The 18,767-nt window shown below is 37.5% G+C and overlaps 1 protein-coding gene across 1 annotated transcript; it reads left to right on the top strand.

Moving 5' to 3' along the window:
• The first annotated feature begins 285 nt into the window (after positions 1–285).
• On the top strand, positions 286–12,131 carry dld (dihydrolipoamide dehydrogenase). The gene is made up of 14 exons (XM_015372246.1): positions 286–516; positions 1,826–1,901; positions 2,079–2,158; positions 2,323–2,391; positions 3,709–3,778; positions 5,283–5,383; positions 5,463–5,606; positions 5,712–5,813; positions 5,902–6,092; positions 6,183–6,353; positions 7,531–7,720; positions 8,328–8,465; positions 10,179–10,268; positions 11,431–12,131. The coding sequence occupies exons 1-14, from the start codon at positions 478–480 to the stop codon at positions 11,494–11,496; spliced, it is 1,527 nt and encodes a 508-aa protein (XP_015227732.1). The 5' UTR covers positions 286–477; the 3' UTR covers positions 11,497–12,131.
• Positions 12,132–18,767: the final 6,636 nt, after the last annotated feature.

Below are 18,767 nucleotides of genomic sequence, written 5' to 3'. Positions count from 1 at the left end.
TTTTATTCGGTGCTTTACTGCATTTGTTTTGGGAAAATATGAGGAAGATAAGTACAGAAAAAAACAAATATATTTTTTAAAATCGCAAAATAATTATAGGGTGGCTAATGCCAAAGAAAGGGTGGCTGAAGCCACCCTTAAATAGGTCTAACGACGCTTATGTTCTAATCTATTCTATTCTGGTAGGATTTATAATAAGCCATTTGGACCGTTTTCTTTGTGGATCTGATGTTAATCGCAGTGTTTTATTGTGCAAACTGAGCTAACTAACTTGTATTTTCTTCTAACTTTGGCTTGGTCTTTAGCGTTTTAACATCGGCCATTCTTGAGTTCCACTCCGATCCAGAGGGGGCGCTAACTAGATCTGAAAGTTTTTCGTAAACGTCCTTTAGAAAGAAGAATAGCATTTCATAAGTCCTTCCTCGCTCGGCTAACCTTCTTGTAGGTTACTTCCTCCCTGTTAGGGGCACAGACAAAATGCAGAGCTGCACACAGCTTTATCGCTCTCTTGCCACGGTAAGGATGAGCTTCTTTCATTGTGTTTTCAGACTGTAATTTAAACACTTGTGGCTCGTCCAGCCTGCGGGTTTATAGCTTTATTTGGACTAGCGGCCTGTGGTTTGATAGCAGCTAAGCTAACAACCTTTCTCTAGCGAAGTGATGTTTAAAACCTTTGACTGATGCTTTCCATTAAAAATGTTAGCCTTCCATAAAATTTGGACATAACTAATGAATGTGTTATTGATTTTCGTGTAGATAATTATATGTTTTAAAGTCAGGTTCACATGTATAATAACAGCTAATAAGACTGTTTATTAGCAAGGTTTCAGCCTGCAACCCTCTAAGTGTTAAATACACGTTTTTGATTTTATCATTGCCACGTGTAGATTTTTCGTTTGTACTTAATTCTCCGTATTATGTCTATTGATCAAATTAAATAAATGGTGTTATAATCCGTATTGCTGTCAACACAAGCCGGATCGTTGCTGTTAATGCCAGGTAGCCCCTGAAGGAGTGTCTGTAACAGACCAGATATTCTCAGATCATTAGGTGCTAAAAGGCCCGAGCCTGGACATAACTAATTAACCCACTGATGTATTATTTTAGGGAATAATATGAAGCTAAAGTCAACACCTCAATTTGGTTGTTGTGCTTAAAACGGCATTAACGTGTACAATGTATAATGTGCAATTACTATTTAATACCCTGTGCAATAACCTGTTTCTTTAGATCTAACACCCAGCGCTATATATATATATATACACACACACTAATAACTTTGGCATTAACTGAAGGACCAAGTCAATCAGAGATGTAATGGAGCTGAAAATGAACAACTTTGTTAATATATGTTTAATGTTTAAGACAAACAACCTTCTCTGACAGTAATTATTCTCAACTGGTAGTTGATTTTAAAGAACTTATATTCAAAACGTGAGTGATGCTTTATTCTGATGAATACGTCAAGAATCTCTTGCGTTTGGAATACAGATTCTTTCTGTTTGAGCTGAATCCAACCTCAATCTACCAATAGCCGTTTTAATGTGACATGTTTATTTCAAATGTACGATAAAAGGAACTACGAGTTATTTCCTGCTTAGAACTTTTAACTGAAAAAAAAAATCCTTTAAAAGCTATTTAATTACAGGCATATAGACTTTATTTGCTTCTCTATTCAAGACCTTTATAGAAAATTATATACACCCTATTTTTAACCATTGCACAGTCTACTCCTCAGAGAATTGTTTATCTTGAAACTGAATAGGGACTTTTATGGTTGTTTTATTAAGTATTTGTTTTTAACATAGTATCCTTTGTACTACAGAGGACTCACCATCTGCCCCTCAAACTCCATGGGGCCACAGCTTTGTCTGTCAGAACATACGCCGATAAAGCAGAAAGTAAGCACATTTCAAACCTATTATTTTATGTTAAAGGGGGACTTTAAGACACGTGAGATGTGCTGAAAACTTGATTTTACTGTTAATTCAATTCAATGCAAGGCAAGAAAGTAAGAGCCAGTTTGACTCTGTCTGTTTCCTGCTGGGAGTAAATCTTCCTGTGTTGCTTCTCTGTAGTTGATGCAGATGTCACAGTGGTAGGTTCTGGTCCAGGCGGTTATGTTGCAGCCATCAAAGCAGCACAGCTGGGCTTCAAGGTGAGCAGCCCTCTGGATGAATTATGTTTTTTTTTTTTTTTTTATCTCTTGCTAATTTGACTATATAAAAACCTTTGATTGTAGATGTGTATTTTACATGTAAAAACAATACTTTTTTTAATCATTTGTTTTATAATTTTATACCCTTTTCTGTTCTTTGACAGACTGTTTGTGTTGAGAAGAATGCCACACTGGGTGGGACCTGTCTCAATGTTGGCTGCATCCCCTCAAAGGTAATCAGCAGATTTTTATTCAAATCAATCACTTAACTTCAAATTATCATTAGTATTGATGCTCTTCATGCAAATATAAAGGCCAGAACACACCGAATCTGATTTTGTGGCCGATCCGACAGAAAATTGTGTTGGACGAGGTCGTGGCGTGTAGCGTTCACGGAGAGTTAATGGGGATGATCAAACCCGACATGGTTTTACACAAGGGGGGTTGGGTAGGTCGGCTGAGAATGACTCCATGTCTAGTAGGACTACGCAGCAATTCAGCTGCAATTTCATGGGCCTGACAGGAGGAGAGACGTGGGTATTAAGTAAAACGCGTCCGCTTTGGGGGAAAATGCTAAATATAATCTGTTAATTGCACAGGTAAAGAGTCAACTTTTTGAGTTGCACATCGCGTATAGTGGGACATACTCATGCAAAAACAATCAATGAAATATTAAAAAAAGAATACCCATGATAGGAGGTCGGGAGGACAGAAAACGGATAAAGTAGCGATGCTCTTTGAGCCTTGCAAAAAACAATATAAGGGGCAGACAAAGCAGGTAAACGCGGCATATCTGTCTCAACTCTATGGAGAAAAAGAAAACCTTCGATCAACTTTTCAATTCTCTCTCAGAATCACCTCTCACTGCCTTAGTCAGCATATAAACCATCCCTCTGTGTTTATTTCTCTCTTTTCTATCTGTTCTGGTTTGAGATGCTGCACAAACTCGTTAAGTGGGGCTTTGCTTTATAGAATGCAGCAGTGTTTTTTTTTTTAAGTTACTTTCATAATCTGTCCAAATCAAATGTAAGACAGAAGTGAAAAATCTGCACAGATCTAACCACCCTGCCAAGTCAGAGCCTCTCTATACACAGTCAGTGTGACATGGAAAGAAAATCAAATTGGAGATTAGAAAAACTGTACACAACCGGTGTTAAGAATAAAGTAAAAAGAAAGAAGTAGTAGGGACTGTGTCTTCAAAAAGGAGACCAAGCAGACTGTACCCATTTTAGAAACCTTCAATGTTTGCTGTAGCTCATCTTCTGTAAGTCTGGAGGAGTTTACTTCCTGATCTGCTTTTCATTTGTTTAGGACACTGGCATAAGAGCGGGTGATTTTGTGAAGCTGAGCAAGCTAATAAAGGGTGGTCCAGGAATAATAGAGCTGTTTCTAAATATATTTTTATATCTCTTTGGCACCTCTTATTTTGACGACTTATTTAAATTGTATGTCTTTGTTGCACGAGTTTCATTAAGAGATTTATTATATAGAATTTGATGCTATTTTGGATAGAAATATTTGTCTAAACCTGAATTCCTTTGTTTCTTCAGGCTTTGCTAAACAACTCTTATTTGTACCACATGGCGCATGGGAAAGACTTTGAAAGTAGAGGCATTGAAAGTAAGTCATTTGTTAAGAAATTTATTTTCCCTTTTTAACTATTAGAATACTCCCGAAGTCTAGATCTATTTATAAATGGGAGTAAATTCTGTCTTTCTAATATGAATTTTCTGTTATAATATTGGGGAAGCTCTTTACTTTCCATCTGTGATGTAAGTCCCAAGTGTTTAAAGTAAATTGTATTTCCTATGTTATACATTTGAAGTAATTAATACACCTTGACGAGATGATTTATTTGCATAAATTTGTGTGATTTTTCTCCTTTTTCTTTTTTTTTTATCTTAAAATCTTAACTTTCATCCTGAAAATGCCACAAAAATACCCTTCTCTTAAATACCTTCCACCAAATATATTTTTTTAGTTGGAAGGTATTTAAGAGAAGGGTATTTTTGCTGTTTAACCATTTGTAGTAAATGTAACAAACCTGCTGGTTTTGTAACGGTAACACTTGAGATGCTTATCTGAGCGGTTATGGTTATTGAAGATGAACGTCTGAAGCACTTATGCTCAAATTCCACCACTAGATGTAGCTACTGGTTTGCTGGCACCAAAAAGTCCTGGGCTGAGATATGTTTGAGCTTCTCACTAATATGATCACAAAGGTCTCTCAAGTCATCAGACTTCCCTTCTTAACTCTTAGAGGAATCGGAGGCTGGTTTTTATGCAAACATGATTAAAACTAAAATCATGTTGCAGACATAATGAAGAGTGCCATTAAATAAAGGTTTTTTTTTTTTATATATTTTTATTCTTTTGATGGTACTTAGCGCTGCAAGTTATGATTCAATGAAATAATCTAATGTTAGTTGATCTTATTGGTCGTCTAATGAGTAACAATAAGTCTCAGTTTAATCTTGTATCAAGAGGGTCTTTCTATTAACATAAGAGCCTAAATATTTTGTCTTGCAAAATGCTGAGTTAAAAGACATGAGAGTACATAATTTTATTGTGCTGCTGTATCAAATACTGACCAAATAAACAAAAAAAATCTTCTCTTGCATGTTTTCTAAGCTAAAAAAAAGGTTTTGCTTTTGGTCCACTCTATAAAGCTTCGAACTCGATGCTATTTCGGACATTTTGAATTGAAGAAACTTCCTGGATGGGAAGCGAAACATCTTTTAACATGGAAACAAAGTCCTGTGGATTATTTACCAGATATTTATAAAATAAAGGAATCTAGTTTTTTTTTTAGATGTTATGTGAAACACTTCTGATTTCCAGTGTACTGAAATGTGAAACTATAATTAAAGGACAGGGTGTGTCGCTCTGACACACTGTCAGACTATTTGTTCCAATGCTAACTGGAACATGGAAATATGCCGGTGACAACACTGTCTATAGTGGAGTTTTCTACCTTTTTACACCCTTCAGTTTCCTGTAAATAGCTTTTAACCCCATTTACAGATCACTGGTGGTTTAACCTTTCACCCAGTGTAACCATGGTGATGTCAGCTGACTTGAATATGCTCATTGGCATCTCATTCCCGCTCTCTGTTTCTCTCAGTCTCAGGAATCTCATTAAACCTGGAGAAGATGATGGCTCAGAAGAGTGGGGCAGTGAAAGCGCTGACCGGAGGCATTGCACATCTGTTCAAACAGAACAAAGTAAGAATTCAGTATCTATGGCTTCACTTGTAATGAAAAGAAAGGACGGTAGTAAATTTATTATGACACCTCTGTTCAGGTAACCCACGTTAATGGTTTTGGTAAAATAACTGGTAAAAATCAAGTGACGGCTACTGCAGCAGATGGCACCCAGCAGGTTATCAACAGTAAGAACATCCTGATCGCCACAGGCTCAGAAGTCACCCCCTTTCCTGGTATCCAGGTAGCATCTTATATCGAATAAGCTTTTTGATTTGTTCAAAGCTACAAAAAGCTCCTGCATTATGTCACGTTCTGGTAAAGAAACAATTATTGTGTTTTTTATTAGATCGACGAAGAGTCTATTGTGTCATCGACTGGAGCTTTGTCCCTAAAAAAAGTGCCAGAAGACCTGATTGTTATCGGGGCTGGAGTTATTGGAGTGGAGCTGGTTAGTTACCTGGACTTAGTTTCAGCAGCAGTTTATTGGATTTTTTTCATTAAGGAGTCTTCATGGACATGTCTGTCCTTGGTTGCAGGGGTCAGTTTGGCAGCGCCTCGGCTCCAAAGTAACGGCAGTGGAGTTCTTGGGCCATGTCGGGGGCATGGGCATTGACATGGAGATCTCTAAGAACTTTCAGCGCATTCTCCAGAAGCAGGGGCTCAAGTTCAAGCTAAATACCAAAGTCATGGGCGCCACCAAGAGGCCTGATGGCAAGATCGATGTGACGTGAGTTAGTAAGGAGAAGGAAAAGGTGGGAAAAAAGCTTTGGACCTTTTAGTAATGGATGTTTGTAACTGTGAGGGTGTCATGTTGCAGGGTGGAGGCAGCAGCTGGTGGGAAGAATGAGACTCTTACCTGTGAGGTGCTGCTGGTCTGCGTCGGCAGACGGCCGTATACAGAGAACCTGGGTTTGGAAAGTGTTGGTATCGAGTTGGACAACAGAGGTCGTATTCCAGTCAACAACCGCTTCCAGACCAAAGTACACGGGTATAACTTTTAAATCCACATCCTTACCTACCTATTCTCTGTAGCTGCTTGGTCCTACCAGAGGGCGAGCTGCTGCCTGTCTTGGCAACCACTGAACAGGAGTCTGGGTTATACCATTCCATCACTGACAACAAGAGGCGTCCGAACCTTTTGCTCACATATACAGATTTAAGCAAATTAAACACATTAAATCACATTGAATCAGAGGATTAGTCAAGAATATTTCTACCTTTATGCCATTTGAACAATTCACCTGCTGTCTCCTACTGAAATGAAATGTAGTAATATGTTGGGTTCTGGTCAACATCAGACTAATGGCATCTATTGAAAGGAAATCCTGTTTGTAACAACCTGGCCGCCACATGCCTATTGCTGAAAGGTAACACCAAGAGGCAACCAAGTGTTCTTTAATACCAAAATACTGCTTGATTGAATTTTGTTGAATTATTGCTGCAAGCAAAGAAAACATGTGGTAAATTAAAATAAAAAAAAAAAATAGCTTTTTGCTAAAAAAAAAAAAGGGATTTTTAAAAAATAACTTTTCTAATTTTTGTTTGCATATTTAAGTTTTTCAGTTTTGAATTTTATTAATTAACTTTTTTTAGAGCTGCAGTTTGTAGCTATGTTGCCTTGCAGTCATGGATTTGATTTCTGGCCTAGGCTCTTACTGCAACATTTTCTAAATTAATCTCACTCATACAAACTAAGCCTGCTTTATTAGGTAATACACATTACATACTGAAATCAATAAGAAAATAAGGTTATGTGTTCTTTCTTCATTTAAAGGGAGAGAGTTGTAATGAATGCTATTTCTAACACTCAATCTTAATGAGAAATTTGGAGAACAAAATGGCAGAAATAAGATATGAACCATGGAAAACAACAAAGTGTCTATCAAAATCTTAAGTTTTTTGTTTTTTTTTTAGTTTCATTTCTGGATTGCCAATTTTTTTCTAGATTTCCATTAACTAAACATGCTTTTTTTTTTTTTTTTTTTTTTTTGCAACAATAAAGGGACAAAATTCACTCCATAGTTTTTGTTTGGTAAAAAATAAAGAACCTACTCAAACACAGAAAAGCAAATGATAGCTGAGGACTCTAAAACACTGAACCCATTTAGAAATGAGCTGGATAAAAGAATGCACTGATGGCTGAGTTATTCTGGATGTTTTTTCAGTATTTATGCAATCGGGGACGTGGTCGCCGGCCCAATGCTGGCCCACAAGGCTGAGGATGAGGGCATCATCTGCGTGGAGGGCATGGCTGGTGGAGCAGTACACATAGACTACAACTGCGTTCCTTCTGTCATCTACACTCACCCTGAGGTGGCCTGGGTGGGAAAAACAGAAGAGCAGCTTAAACAGGAGGTAAGAGTCCGCCTCAGAAAACATGCTCTCTCCAGCTTAATGGTTTGCTTGCTTTTTAATTTCCAATAGAATTGGAAGATGATAAAAATCAAAGCTCTGAGCCACACAGCTTAACATTCCAGTTTAGTTTAACTAAAAAATGGAGTTCATTGATCTCAAAGGAGAATTAGATGTTGGATTAGTTAATAAGCCTGTGTCAGAGGTAAGTATTGACACAAGGGAAAGATTTATGCCATTGGACTCAAAAGAAAACTGATCCATTGTTGTATTCAATTAAATAGATGTTAATTATAGTTGTTAATTAAGCTGTTTTCCAGTTTAATCGTTCAGAAAATGCCCAGTTTAGCTTCAGACCCTTCCTTAATACATGAGCATTAGCATCCTTTTTCTGTGGACTATATAATAATTCCAATAAAAGTAGATTTTGCTTCTTTCTTCACCCTTTTTTGTTTTTATTAATGTTAAGGGACAAATACATCAGAATACTAACTAAGGGATTAGTGAGAGAAATTCATTCAAAAGTCAAAACTGGCATAATCTGATCATTGTTGGGTCTGCAAATAACTAAATATTTCAGTTTTTCTAATGTCCCCTCTGGTCTCGCCAGGGTGTCCCATACAAAGTTGGCAAATTTCCCTTCGCTGCCAACAGCCGGGCTAAGACCAACGCGGACACTGATGGCCTGGTGAAGATTCTAAGTCACAAGGAAACGGATCGGATGCTCGGAGCGCACATCGTCGGAACTGTAAGGGCGCAGAACAGCACTCATGTTAAAAACCACTGACCGGGTGTCCTGCTGCAGGCGTCTATATCTATTCTGATAAATTAGGAGATATAAGCCTTTTTTTCATTAATTTTGAGTTAACATAAACTAAGCTGATACAGAAAAAAACTTGACTGCTTTTAATTTGGTGTTGTATTGGATTCCATCACTTGTAGCTGAAGAGTAGCTATGATAGAAATATAGATTTCTTCATATCTGGCAAGAGGGAAAATCTGCAGTGTATCAAATAGTTGTTCATCCTGCTATGCTAGCAGTGTTGGATGTACGGTTAACTGATAGCACTGTCGGTAACTATGGGTGAATTGGCAAGAATTTTACGATGTTTAGCGTATTTAGCATGTGTCACGATACGATCTACAGTCTTTCTCACTTGTTCTGCCACAAATGTTATAGAAGTGCACATTAAGGTACACCTCTCTTAATTTTATATTTTTTTGACACTTGGTCCATTTTATTATTAATATTGCTAATAATTATAACATTTTTAGGAGAATTTGTCTGCACATACCTACAGGATAACTTCAAAACTTATGAACTCGTGTTAATGTTTTATCAGATGTCTCTCATGCCAAGGAGCAACCCATTCAGTTTTGCTGATGATCCAGATCATAATCTGGACACAGGAATGTTTTTAGAGGTTCTCTAACTTTGTGAGATATTTGACTGAACAAGCAGTTCCCCACTAAACCAGAAGGTGGCAGCAGTGAGTACTGAAAGCCTCAGCATCAGACTCAAAAAGTCTGGAGGGATTTTACTGAGGACAGAAACGCAGGAAAGGGGAACATTGTTAGTTTCTTAGCAGGATCAACTAAAATCTTCTGAAGGTATTTTATATGATTTTTTTTTTTATTTATATTTTTTACCATAGTTGTCCCTCATGCCAACAAATAATCAATTACATTTGGGAGATGATCCGTATCATGTGCCGGTTTTAGCTATAGGTCTTAAGTCACAAATGGGGGCAAAGTTTGCTGCTTGGTAGAGGTCGTTTTTATTTATATTATCTGATAACTGAAATCACAGCTCAACAGGTTTTTATTCAGTCCTTCTTAGTTATTGTTTCCCTTTTATAAAGGGAATATTACATCATAAATGCTTCCTTCATTCTTACTGTGCCTAGTAAATAGTTGGATGGTGAAATTACGTTTTGTTAAGGTCTCAACACCACCTCCTAGTGGTGTAGCAGGGGATCTTCATTAGTGTCCTGTGCACTGAGAACGCAACTTAAACAAATATGTTTACAGATTTTTAGAAAATGCAACTCACCTGTAGAAACCAAACTACATTAAATGAAAAAAATGCTTCACGTCAAGATTCAACTTCTGATTTAAATTAGCTGGAGAAACTAAGTAGCAGAACTGTGGCTGAGAAGTTGATGTCCAACTGGGGAAATGTTGGTACTTGGTTAAGTTTTCATTTCTTTTTTAATAACTGAACATCTTTGTCTTTTAGTTTCATGTGCAATAAAAAGGAGTAAATTGCAAAGAAGGTGAAAAAGTATTAGATGGTGAGACTGTCAGTAGTGGAAAAGTTTAACCAGTAAATAGTGCAAACATTTTAGCTCAGCCTTGAGGTCAGAGGTCAGTAAAATCTGAACTAATCAAAGAACATCTCAGGGAATGAAAACAAAATGAAGCAGCTTTATAAACTGATCACATGTTTGTTTCAATGCAGGGAGCTGGAGAGATGATCAATGAGGCAGCACTAGCCATGGAGTACGGTGCTTCCTGCGAGGACGTCGCTCGGGTCTGCCACGCACATCCTGTAGGTTCCCTACTTTACTCAGTCCAAGGCATGGTTTGATTTAAAGATGCACCGATATGAAAGTCTGGGTCGTTAATTTTGCCCCAATGGACGATAACCGATATTCGATAACCGATCCTCTACTTAAGACACTTTTGTGTTCATGAAAAGCCTAAAGCTTCTCAGCTTTGGTATAAACTCCCACATTCTGCATCACTTTAACCATTCAAATCATGCAGATCAATAAGGTGCGGAGAGCAGAATGAGTACTTAAACTTTATCCCCTAACTTAAATCTAAGTTGGATGACCATGATTAGTGCTTTGCAACATCTGGTAACGGTTCAAATTCTTTACACTAATTCTACTTTTTTGGGCTAGCAGCTTTAATGGATACAGGGGGAAAACTGATGCCCACTAACAGTGGTGCAACAGATCATTACTAATCTGTGATCCTTACGGATTTCTCTCTGCAGTTTGGCAAGCAAGTGGTCCCCGGATTGGTAAACCAAAATAAATAAATAAATACTTAAAGAGGCCTCTTCACATAGAGAGCGCCTGTTCAATCCAATCAAGTAAAATAGAGCAGTGATCATAGCTAGCAAAGGAAAAGAGGAGCTTAAAAAAACACCTGCATCCTTTAAGCTGCATGGGAGAATTTTGGCTTCCCTGTCAAATGTTTGAGGTAGTGTGGTGGTCAAAATAATAACTGTATGTAGACCCTATAGCACAAAAACGCCATATAAGAGTGGAACTACGTCTTGCATGGCGACCCATTGGTAGCAACATCATCTGTATCAGCGACGATGGCATGATTCAAGATGAGTGCTGCTCAACAGACAATATTTTAAAGCTAATTCACAAGGTTGATAAGATCCATATCGTATAAAAGGCAACAATAATGAAAACTATTGTAATAAACTAACATCCTTTAATTAACCATGTGTTCTACTTGATAAAAGCCCCATAATTAGCTGGATGCATCATGGTTTATTTATTGCAAACAGAAATTATGCAGTTGTTTGAATAGGGTGTTTTTAGCAATCAGACCTGCTATTTTACAGCCTTTACCGAAACAAATCTGATGTCCAACATTAATTACAGGTATATTAAATACTACTTTTTGTTGGTATGTTTCTAGTCATCAGTTCCTAACCTAATTTCCTGTCTGATATCTTCTTATAGACCGTGTCTGAGGCTTTTAGGGAAGCCAACCTGGCAGCATCGTTCGGCAAAGCCATCAACTTTTGAGGTCCCATCAGCTGCTGCACCATGAACGGACACAGCGACTGAGAAACGAGATGCTCAATGTCTGCATCATGGCCATCACTAGCATAGACCACCCTTGGCCCTGTGTCCATATCAGCAGGATGCTTAGTTAATTTCATGTTATTTAAGTGTTTCAAAAGGAAAGGGGTTTTATTGGTAAAAAAAAACACTTATTTGGCTGCTTTTCAGCACATGCTATAAACATCCCATTGGATTGTTTTCCTCCACCCTACTTTTGAACAGAGACTTTGATTAAAATACTATAAGGTGGTTTTCTTCTCTAACGGAAGACAAGGATGTGTTTGACTGCGTTCCTTTTTTTTACTGTGTGAAAAGGTTGCGAAAATTCCAATCGGACAATGCAGCAGAAATAGTTCCCAGTCAAGATGGAGGCCCTTTCTACTATATCAGAGGTTTTGGAAAAACAAGTCTCTATGTTTGCACCTGTTCCCCACATGTAAACAACACATGCTGTCTTCTCTACAATTCTTGTATTAATTTACTACTTCTAGGTCATTTTGGACTCCGTTTAAAGATCAAACAGGAAACTGGAAAGTTATTTCCGGAGTCAGGCAGAGACTGCTCTGTATTCATCCAAACCAATAAATGCAGTTCTATAATTATCTTTGTTGTATTTTTTTTAAGTTTTTAAGATTCAGCCAACTGAATAAACGTTCCCTCTAGAAGAATAAATTAATTACCAGATCAAACCCAAAGCACAGAATTTGCTCATGTCATCTTCATTGCTACACACATAGACATTATATACGTAGATGGGTCATCCGACGCTGCCGGCAGAGAGGCGACGTGTCTAGAGGGTGGCCATCTTGGGTCAGACTACAGTTCAGACAGCTGCTGTCAGAATGAAGAGGAGGTGCCTTAGATCTCATTTTAATGAAATGTAAGGCAAATAAAAGATAATTGGCAATCCTTTTGTGGAAAGCCTGGTCTTATTCACCACTTCCCAACACAGCGCAGACGTTTTGCGGTTGATTGACAGGTCGAGTCGTGGGGGTTGGATATGCATCGCAGATGAGAGAAATGGTGCAAGAAATGTCCTTTTGCAGGACCTGGTTTAGCAAGAAGGCTTGGCTAGCAGCATTTAGCTTTATTCTACTTTTCATGCCTCCTTTTTCAAACGTCAGGATCTGAGCCAGCACGGATAAAGACCGCTAGGACTGATTTAAAGCACTTTCTAGAAAAGGCAAAGAAGAATGAACTATATGGGATTCACATGAAAAATAATATAATATATTGCACTTATTCTAGATGTTTGTTAATTTGCATAGTTGCTCATTAATAAACACATTCTCAGAAAATAGTTTTTATATATTAAAAAAATATAAAGCTGACTAATAGCTTCTCCATTATTAAACAGGAACTTTTTTTTTTAGATTTGTGACACAATATTGGACCATGCAAAACACAGATTTGCCTTCGCAAAGCCTCAGAAGGGCAACATTTATGTTCAAAGAGTAAACCTATGCATGAAATTATGTTTTTTTTTTCTTATTTAATTTTTCTTTTTAGTAAGTGTTTTTCTAATGTTTTTTGCATTGATATAAATATACTGGCATGATAACTTAATATACGTTATTGGTTTTCAGTATATGTCTATTTTGAATGTATAGCCCCCCCTGTAGAAAACTCCCCCAGCCCCCATTGGCTGCAGCTACAACTTTGTTTATAGATGTTGGAGATCAGCCTGTTTTCCAGTGTAGTCCTGTTTCTCTGACTGTGACTGGCTGGATGTGCTCTCTTCATCCTCTAACATTGGAGCTGGCTCAGAGCTTGTGTGCCTGGCTGTGTGTTTCCTGGATGGGGCTGTCTTTTACAGCTGCTTTTTCTATCTCTGCTTCTGTCTCCTTTAACCCCAGTCGGCCTCGGCAGATGGCCGCTCACACTGAGCCTGGTTCTGCTGGAGGTTTTTTCCTGTTAAAAGGGAGTTTTTCCTCTCCACTGTCGCTTAAAGCATGCTTAGTGTGAGGGATTGCATTCGGGTCAATGAGTCGATGCAATCAACTGGTTTTCCTTAGATAGAAAACAATTTTACTGTATGATCTGGTGAACTATAGAGTGCCTTAGGATGACATGTAGTGAACTTGTGCTATGTAAATAAACTGAATTGAATTGAATATCACAATAATCTCTTACATGTCACAACCCCTTAAAAGAACAAAACAAATTTTAAAATAACCTTTCAGTTAGATTACACATTTTTATTCAGATTAAAAACATTTAAACTGAACTCAATCTGGATGAAATCTATACAAAGTTATATATTTTGCAGTTAAATATTAATATGGTAAACAAATATTTATAATAATATATTATTAAATATACAAATATATATGGAGTATATTATTATTCAGTATTTTTAAGAATTGCTCTTTGATAATGAGCAATATCATCTATAGAGGGAACTTAGTTGTAATGGGATTTACAAAAGAGAGTAAAGTTATTATTTAGTATTTTTTTTCATATCAAATCACTGAGTTGCCAAAAGAACGATGGCTCTCCCTTTCCATTGGAGCCTCTTTACATTTATACCTCCCTACAGCTGCGAGTGTGACATTATTGCAAGTGACACTTGACATTTAAAGTGTAGTGGTAATGGGCTGGTTTGGGTTCCAGCCCTATGAGTAGCTCTACCTCTCTTTCCAATTCAGTTTTCCGGTTTTAAACAGGTGATGCCAAATGGGTAACTAAATAGAATCTCATTAACCGAATTTAGTGCAAGCCTCAGTGTATAAGAAGTTCTCATTAATGTAATGATTCACTGTGGCAACAGCAGGTTGGAGGCCTCTAGGAGCTCAATTTGTGGCCACCCCCCCCCCCCCCAAAGCAGGAATGTTTTTTTTTTCTTTTCTTGCTTTTATTGTCATTATGTCACAAGTACAGAGCAATTCATTTCAGTTTATTTATATTGAGCCGATTCACAACACAAGTCATCTCAAGGCATGTGGAGCAGTGTGGGGTTAAGGATCTTGCTCAGAGACCCAGAGTGTCAGTCTGTGGGAGTGGGGCTTGAACTCAAAACCTCTGGAATTCAAGCACAATGCCCTAATCACTTTTCTCATTGGTTCCTCTGCCATGTGGATCTGGCCACAAATGGAAAAGGACATTATGGATCACTGTTGGACTTCAATAAAATGTCTTAAATCTGAGGGTTCTTCGTATCGACTGTCAGACAGACCACCGCAGAACATCCTATGTGCCTTCATCCTATGTGCTAATTAAAGAAGCCCCTCCCCTAGTCCCAATATTTTGATTTATTATTGCAATTAAGGAGGTATCCTTTAAACTGGCTTTAATATTGATTACCTCTCATATGACCTATGTGTTTGCTGTGGAGGGTAGTTCAAGAATATCTTCTGAAAGCAACCTGACCACCAATCGCTTGCTGGCAAACTCCAGGCCTGGCTCCAGGGTAAGGTTCAGGCTTCGCCATTCCAAACAGTGTCTCTTGGCTCAATCCCTTTATTTTAGAGCTTTTTCAACCACTCTTTAACTCACCTTTCACCCAGAACCTTTTTTGCATTGGGAGACCCTTCAAGGAACATTTAAGTCCCAAGCATTATAGTTTCTGGGATCATCTGGGCACTGAAACCCATCCTCTACGTGAAGTTGGCATTTGAAGAAGGGCATAGTTCAGGAAACGCTGGAGGGACTATGTCCTTCGGCTGTCCCTAGATCCCCTTAGGCTCCCTCCGGGGGAGCTGGAAACAATTCATTAAAGCAAACACCTTTAAAAGCTTCTTGTATTCTGTTCTGGCAAAGAGTCCTGTTTGTTTTGGTAGTTCACTGAAGCCGTTCTGGTAGATTACACACGCTCTCAATAAATAAGAAGTACTCCTGAAACTCCACCTGTGTTTGAACATGGTGCAGGGTTAGGGTGTGGTGGCTGCTACAAGCTGAAGGACGATCAGCAAGCTGGAGATGAAGGACCTCAGCAGAGCAGTGCAGACTTATCTGCCAATAGTGTGAACACATGAAGCTCTACAACAAAATACAGCATTTTGAGCCAACTGATTCAGGTATTGTCCTTTTATTGTTTGTTTTTTCTATACAAATATATGAGTCAGCGATGTCACATTAACATAATATGATCTGCAGGAATGAGTAAAGGTATTGCTACTGCTAGAATGTTCTCTCTGTACATTGTAAGCCTATTTTTACCTGTTACAAATTAAAGATTTACTTTTAAAAAGAATACCTCTTTTCTGTTGAACCTACGATAGTTGAGTCTAAAGTTCATAATACATTTTTTTATGTTTAAATTGAATCAGTTTCTTTGAAAAAAACAAAAACATTTTAATAAACTTTACCAGTAGTACAGTCCAAAACCCCTATTTGAAATGTGTAATTTCCCTTTGTGTAAATCAGATGCGTTTGTTGCAAGAACATTTCCAGGAAAAACTGGTAAAGTTATTTTTAAAGTTATAGTTATGATTAATTTAACATTTAAAAACATTACATTACTACTTTGGGCGCTTTGGTCAAAGTTATTAAGATCCACATGCTGCTTTGAGACACAGGTTACAGACCCCTCTCTACTCTTTTCTGCCTGCCTAATATTGGGGTCTCTTAATCAAGTTGCTATCAATGTTAGTTTCTATATGTAGGCATGATCTATTTTCAGTTAATCCAGTTTGTTTATATAGTACAATTTCCAGTTATCTGTCACGCTTATTCCAAGTGGGGTCGCAAGGGTTGCTGGTGCCTACTGTATCTCCAGCTGTCTGGGGGCAAGAGGAGGGATACACCCTGGACAGGTCGCCAGTCCATCGCAGGACAACACAGACAAACAGGACAAACAACCATTCACAAACACACTCACACCTAAGTATAATTTAGAGAAACCAGTTAACCTTAACAGTCATGTGTTTCAACTGTGGGAGGAAGCCACAGTCCAGGTACCTGGAAAGAACCCAGGCATGCATTTTTGTGAAATGCACGCATGCGTTTTACAAAATATGTAATCTTAAAAGATCATCATCCAGTCAGCTTGCTTAAAGCTTTTCCATCTAATGAAACCCAGCTGATTGCATCAAATCATTCACTTTGCAGAATTTGCACTTCCTGGATGAGAAAGTAGCAACAGTAGATTTGCTTGGGTTGTATCATCTCTGCATCAATCCTTCACACCGAGCATGCATGCAGTGATAGTGGAGAGGAAAAACCTCATTAACAGGAAGTGACCTCAAGCAGAACCAGGATTGGTGTGAATGACCATCTGCCGAGGCCAAATGTAGGCTTAAGGAGACAGAAGCAGACTTGCAACATAAATACCTGCTAAGGTAAGAGTAACTGAACTAGTTTTCATGTTAAAATTTATTTAAAAGCACATACGGTTAGTTCCAGTAAAAACTCAGTGCATAACTATGGAAGAGAAACAGAACTAAGCACTGAAAAATAGAACCAACTCCATCTCCTGTGATGTGAGCGGAGTTGGTAAGAATCCCATCTTGGAACACTAATTTTAATCTGGGAGGACAGAGAGCATGACGGTAAGTGAAACAGCGGTATAAAAACTTCAAAGATTTTTGAAGGAAGTAAAAGAGAAACTCTGGCAGTAATTCGCACAGAGGGATTGGTTCTACCAACAGAGTCTATGGGTAAAGAATGATTTGGCCGTATTTCCCGCAGTCAAGTCCCACAGCTCTGAAAATAAAATTCACTTAAATAAATTGGTCTGCCAAGGGCCCTTTAAATCCCTGAAAGTTTGTCGATTTAAAAAAGTGAAGTAGTGTTTTGTTTTCATCTTGTATACACAGTGCTTTTACAAAATGAAATTTCGATGCATACAGCTTTTCAACAGTGAATGAGCAGCTTATAACAGTAAAATGAACATTACAATTTATAAAGTGCAGCAGTCATCAAGAATGTAAACAGTGTAGGAGAAAAGGAAACCAGTTTAATATCATGGTGCAAAAGACATTGATATGTAAAGGTTCGGAGTTTTGTTCTATTTAAGCTGATTATATAATTTCAGCTATGCTTTACTTACAATTCTGGAAGGTAGTCAGAGTCAAAACAAATTACACTTTGGTTAAACAGTAACATGTTATGAATAATCTTTGAGAAAGAATCTGGCTTGTTTTGGGAAGAAGCTATGTCTGGTCTACAAACACCCTCACACAGCGGCATTGTGTGAATGAGTTAATGTTGTGTAAAGCGCTTTGGTCAAGTCTCCTGACTTGGAAAAAAAAAACTAAATAAGTACAGACCATTCACCGTTTGTTTCTCTTTTTTTAATTTATATTCTATGTTAAATTTGTTGGGTCTTCGGGAAAAATACTTTTAAACTGCCCTAGATGTTAAAAGGCAAACCTAGAGCAAATGTAAGCTATGATGCTCATGTCACAAAAATGTTTCAATGTGTCCATAAACCTTTGCTTCAGAGACAAGAGTAAACCTAAAGAAACTGCTTAACAGATTTGATATTTACTGTTTTATGTAGGCAAACATGAATGGTCTTTCTTAATGAAATTGTTTCTTTTGCAGTCAACATTACCATTGAGAGCAAATTTCACAAGTGTTTTTTCTGAAGTATTTTCCTGCTAATACAATACAAAAGACTGGGTGTAAATCCAGGAAGGAGACGTTTCCTCCCTCTGATTAAAATGCTTCGACTTCATTTCAGCTCAGCAGTTAAACGTCCCTCCCTTCCACTTTAGTCCTGATCTAACCCAACTTCTCTTTTTTTTCGTAGAAATCTTACAACCAGTTGTTTGGGAACAAAGGTTAACCTATGGATGAAACCTACCCACAAGTGAGTACAACACTTTGAATAGACTAAGAATACTAAATTTTTCTTTTGTGTGAGGACATTTGTCTTTTACAGTATATGGCAAACATTAACTTTTTTCTTTACTTTGGAAAAGTCAAGTTGTTATTTTCATGTTTAGTTTGTGTTTTTTTTGTTTTTGTTTGTCTCCCTTATTAGTTGTTAATCTTGCACATCCAGGGAATATAGCAGTGATGAAATGCATTGGGATGTAGAACCTATCTAGTAACAATAAACGTAGCAAACATTATACTGTTTATTGTACATGCCTCTCTCAATATCTGAGTAAATAGCTTTAAAATGTTATATTTTAAATGTTTTTTTTTGGATTCTACATTTTCTTATAGCTAAATTAATTTTATAGATTTTTTATTTTCGAATTTCTTTTTAGAGATATATTTCACTTTTTTCCACACTTTTCTTTCAGTTTTACAAATGTCATTTTTTTCAAATTGCGTTTTAT

This window comes from Cyprinodon variegatus, unplaced genomic scaffold (assembly GCF_000732505.1).
Source record: "Cyprinodon variegatus isolate N-32 unplaced genomic scaffold, C_variegatus-1.0 Scaffold70, whole genome shotgun sequence".
NCBI classification, from domain to species: domain Eukaryota; kingdom Metazoa; phylum Chordata; class Actinopteri; order Cyprinodontiformes; family Cyprinodontidae; genus Cyprinodon; species Cyprinodon variegatus.
Note: the sequence above shows the minus strand (reverse complement) of the source record. Positions and strands in the feature narration are given on the sequence as shown.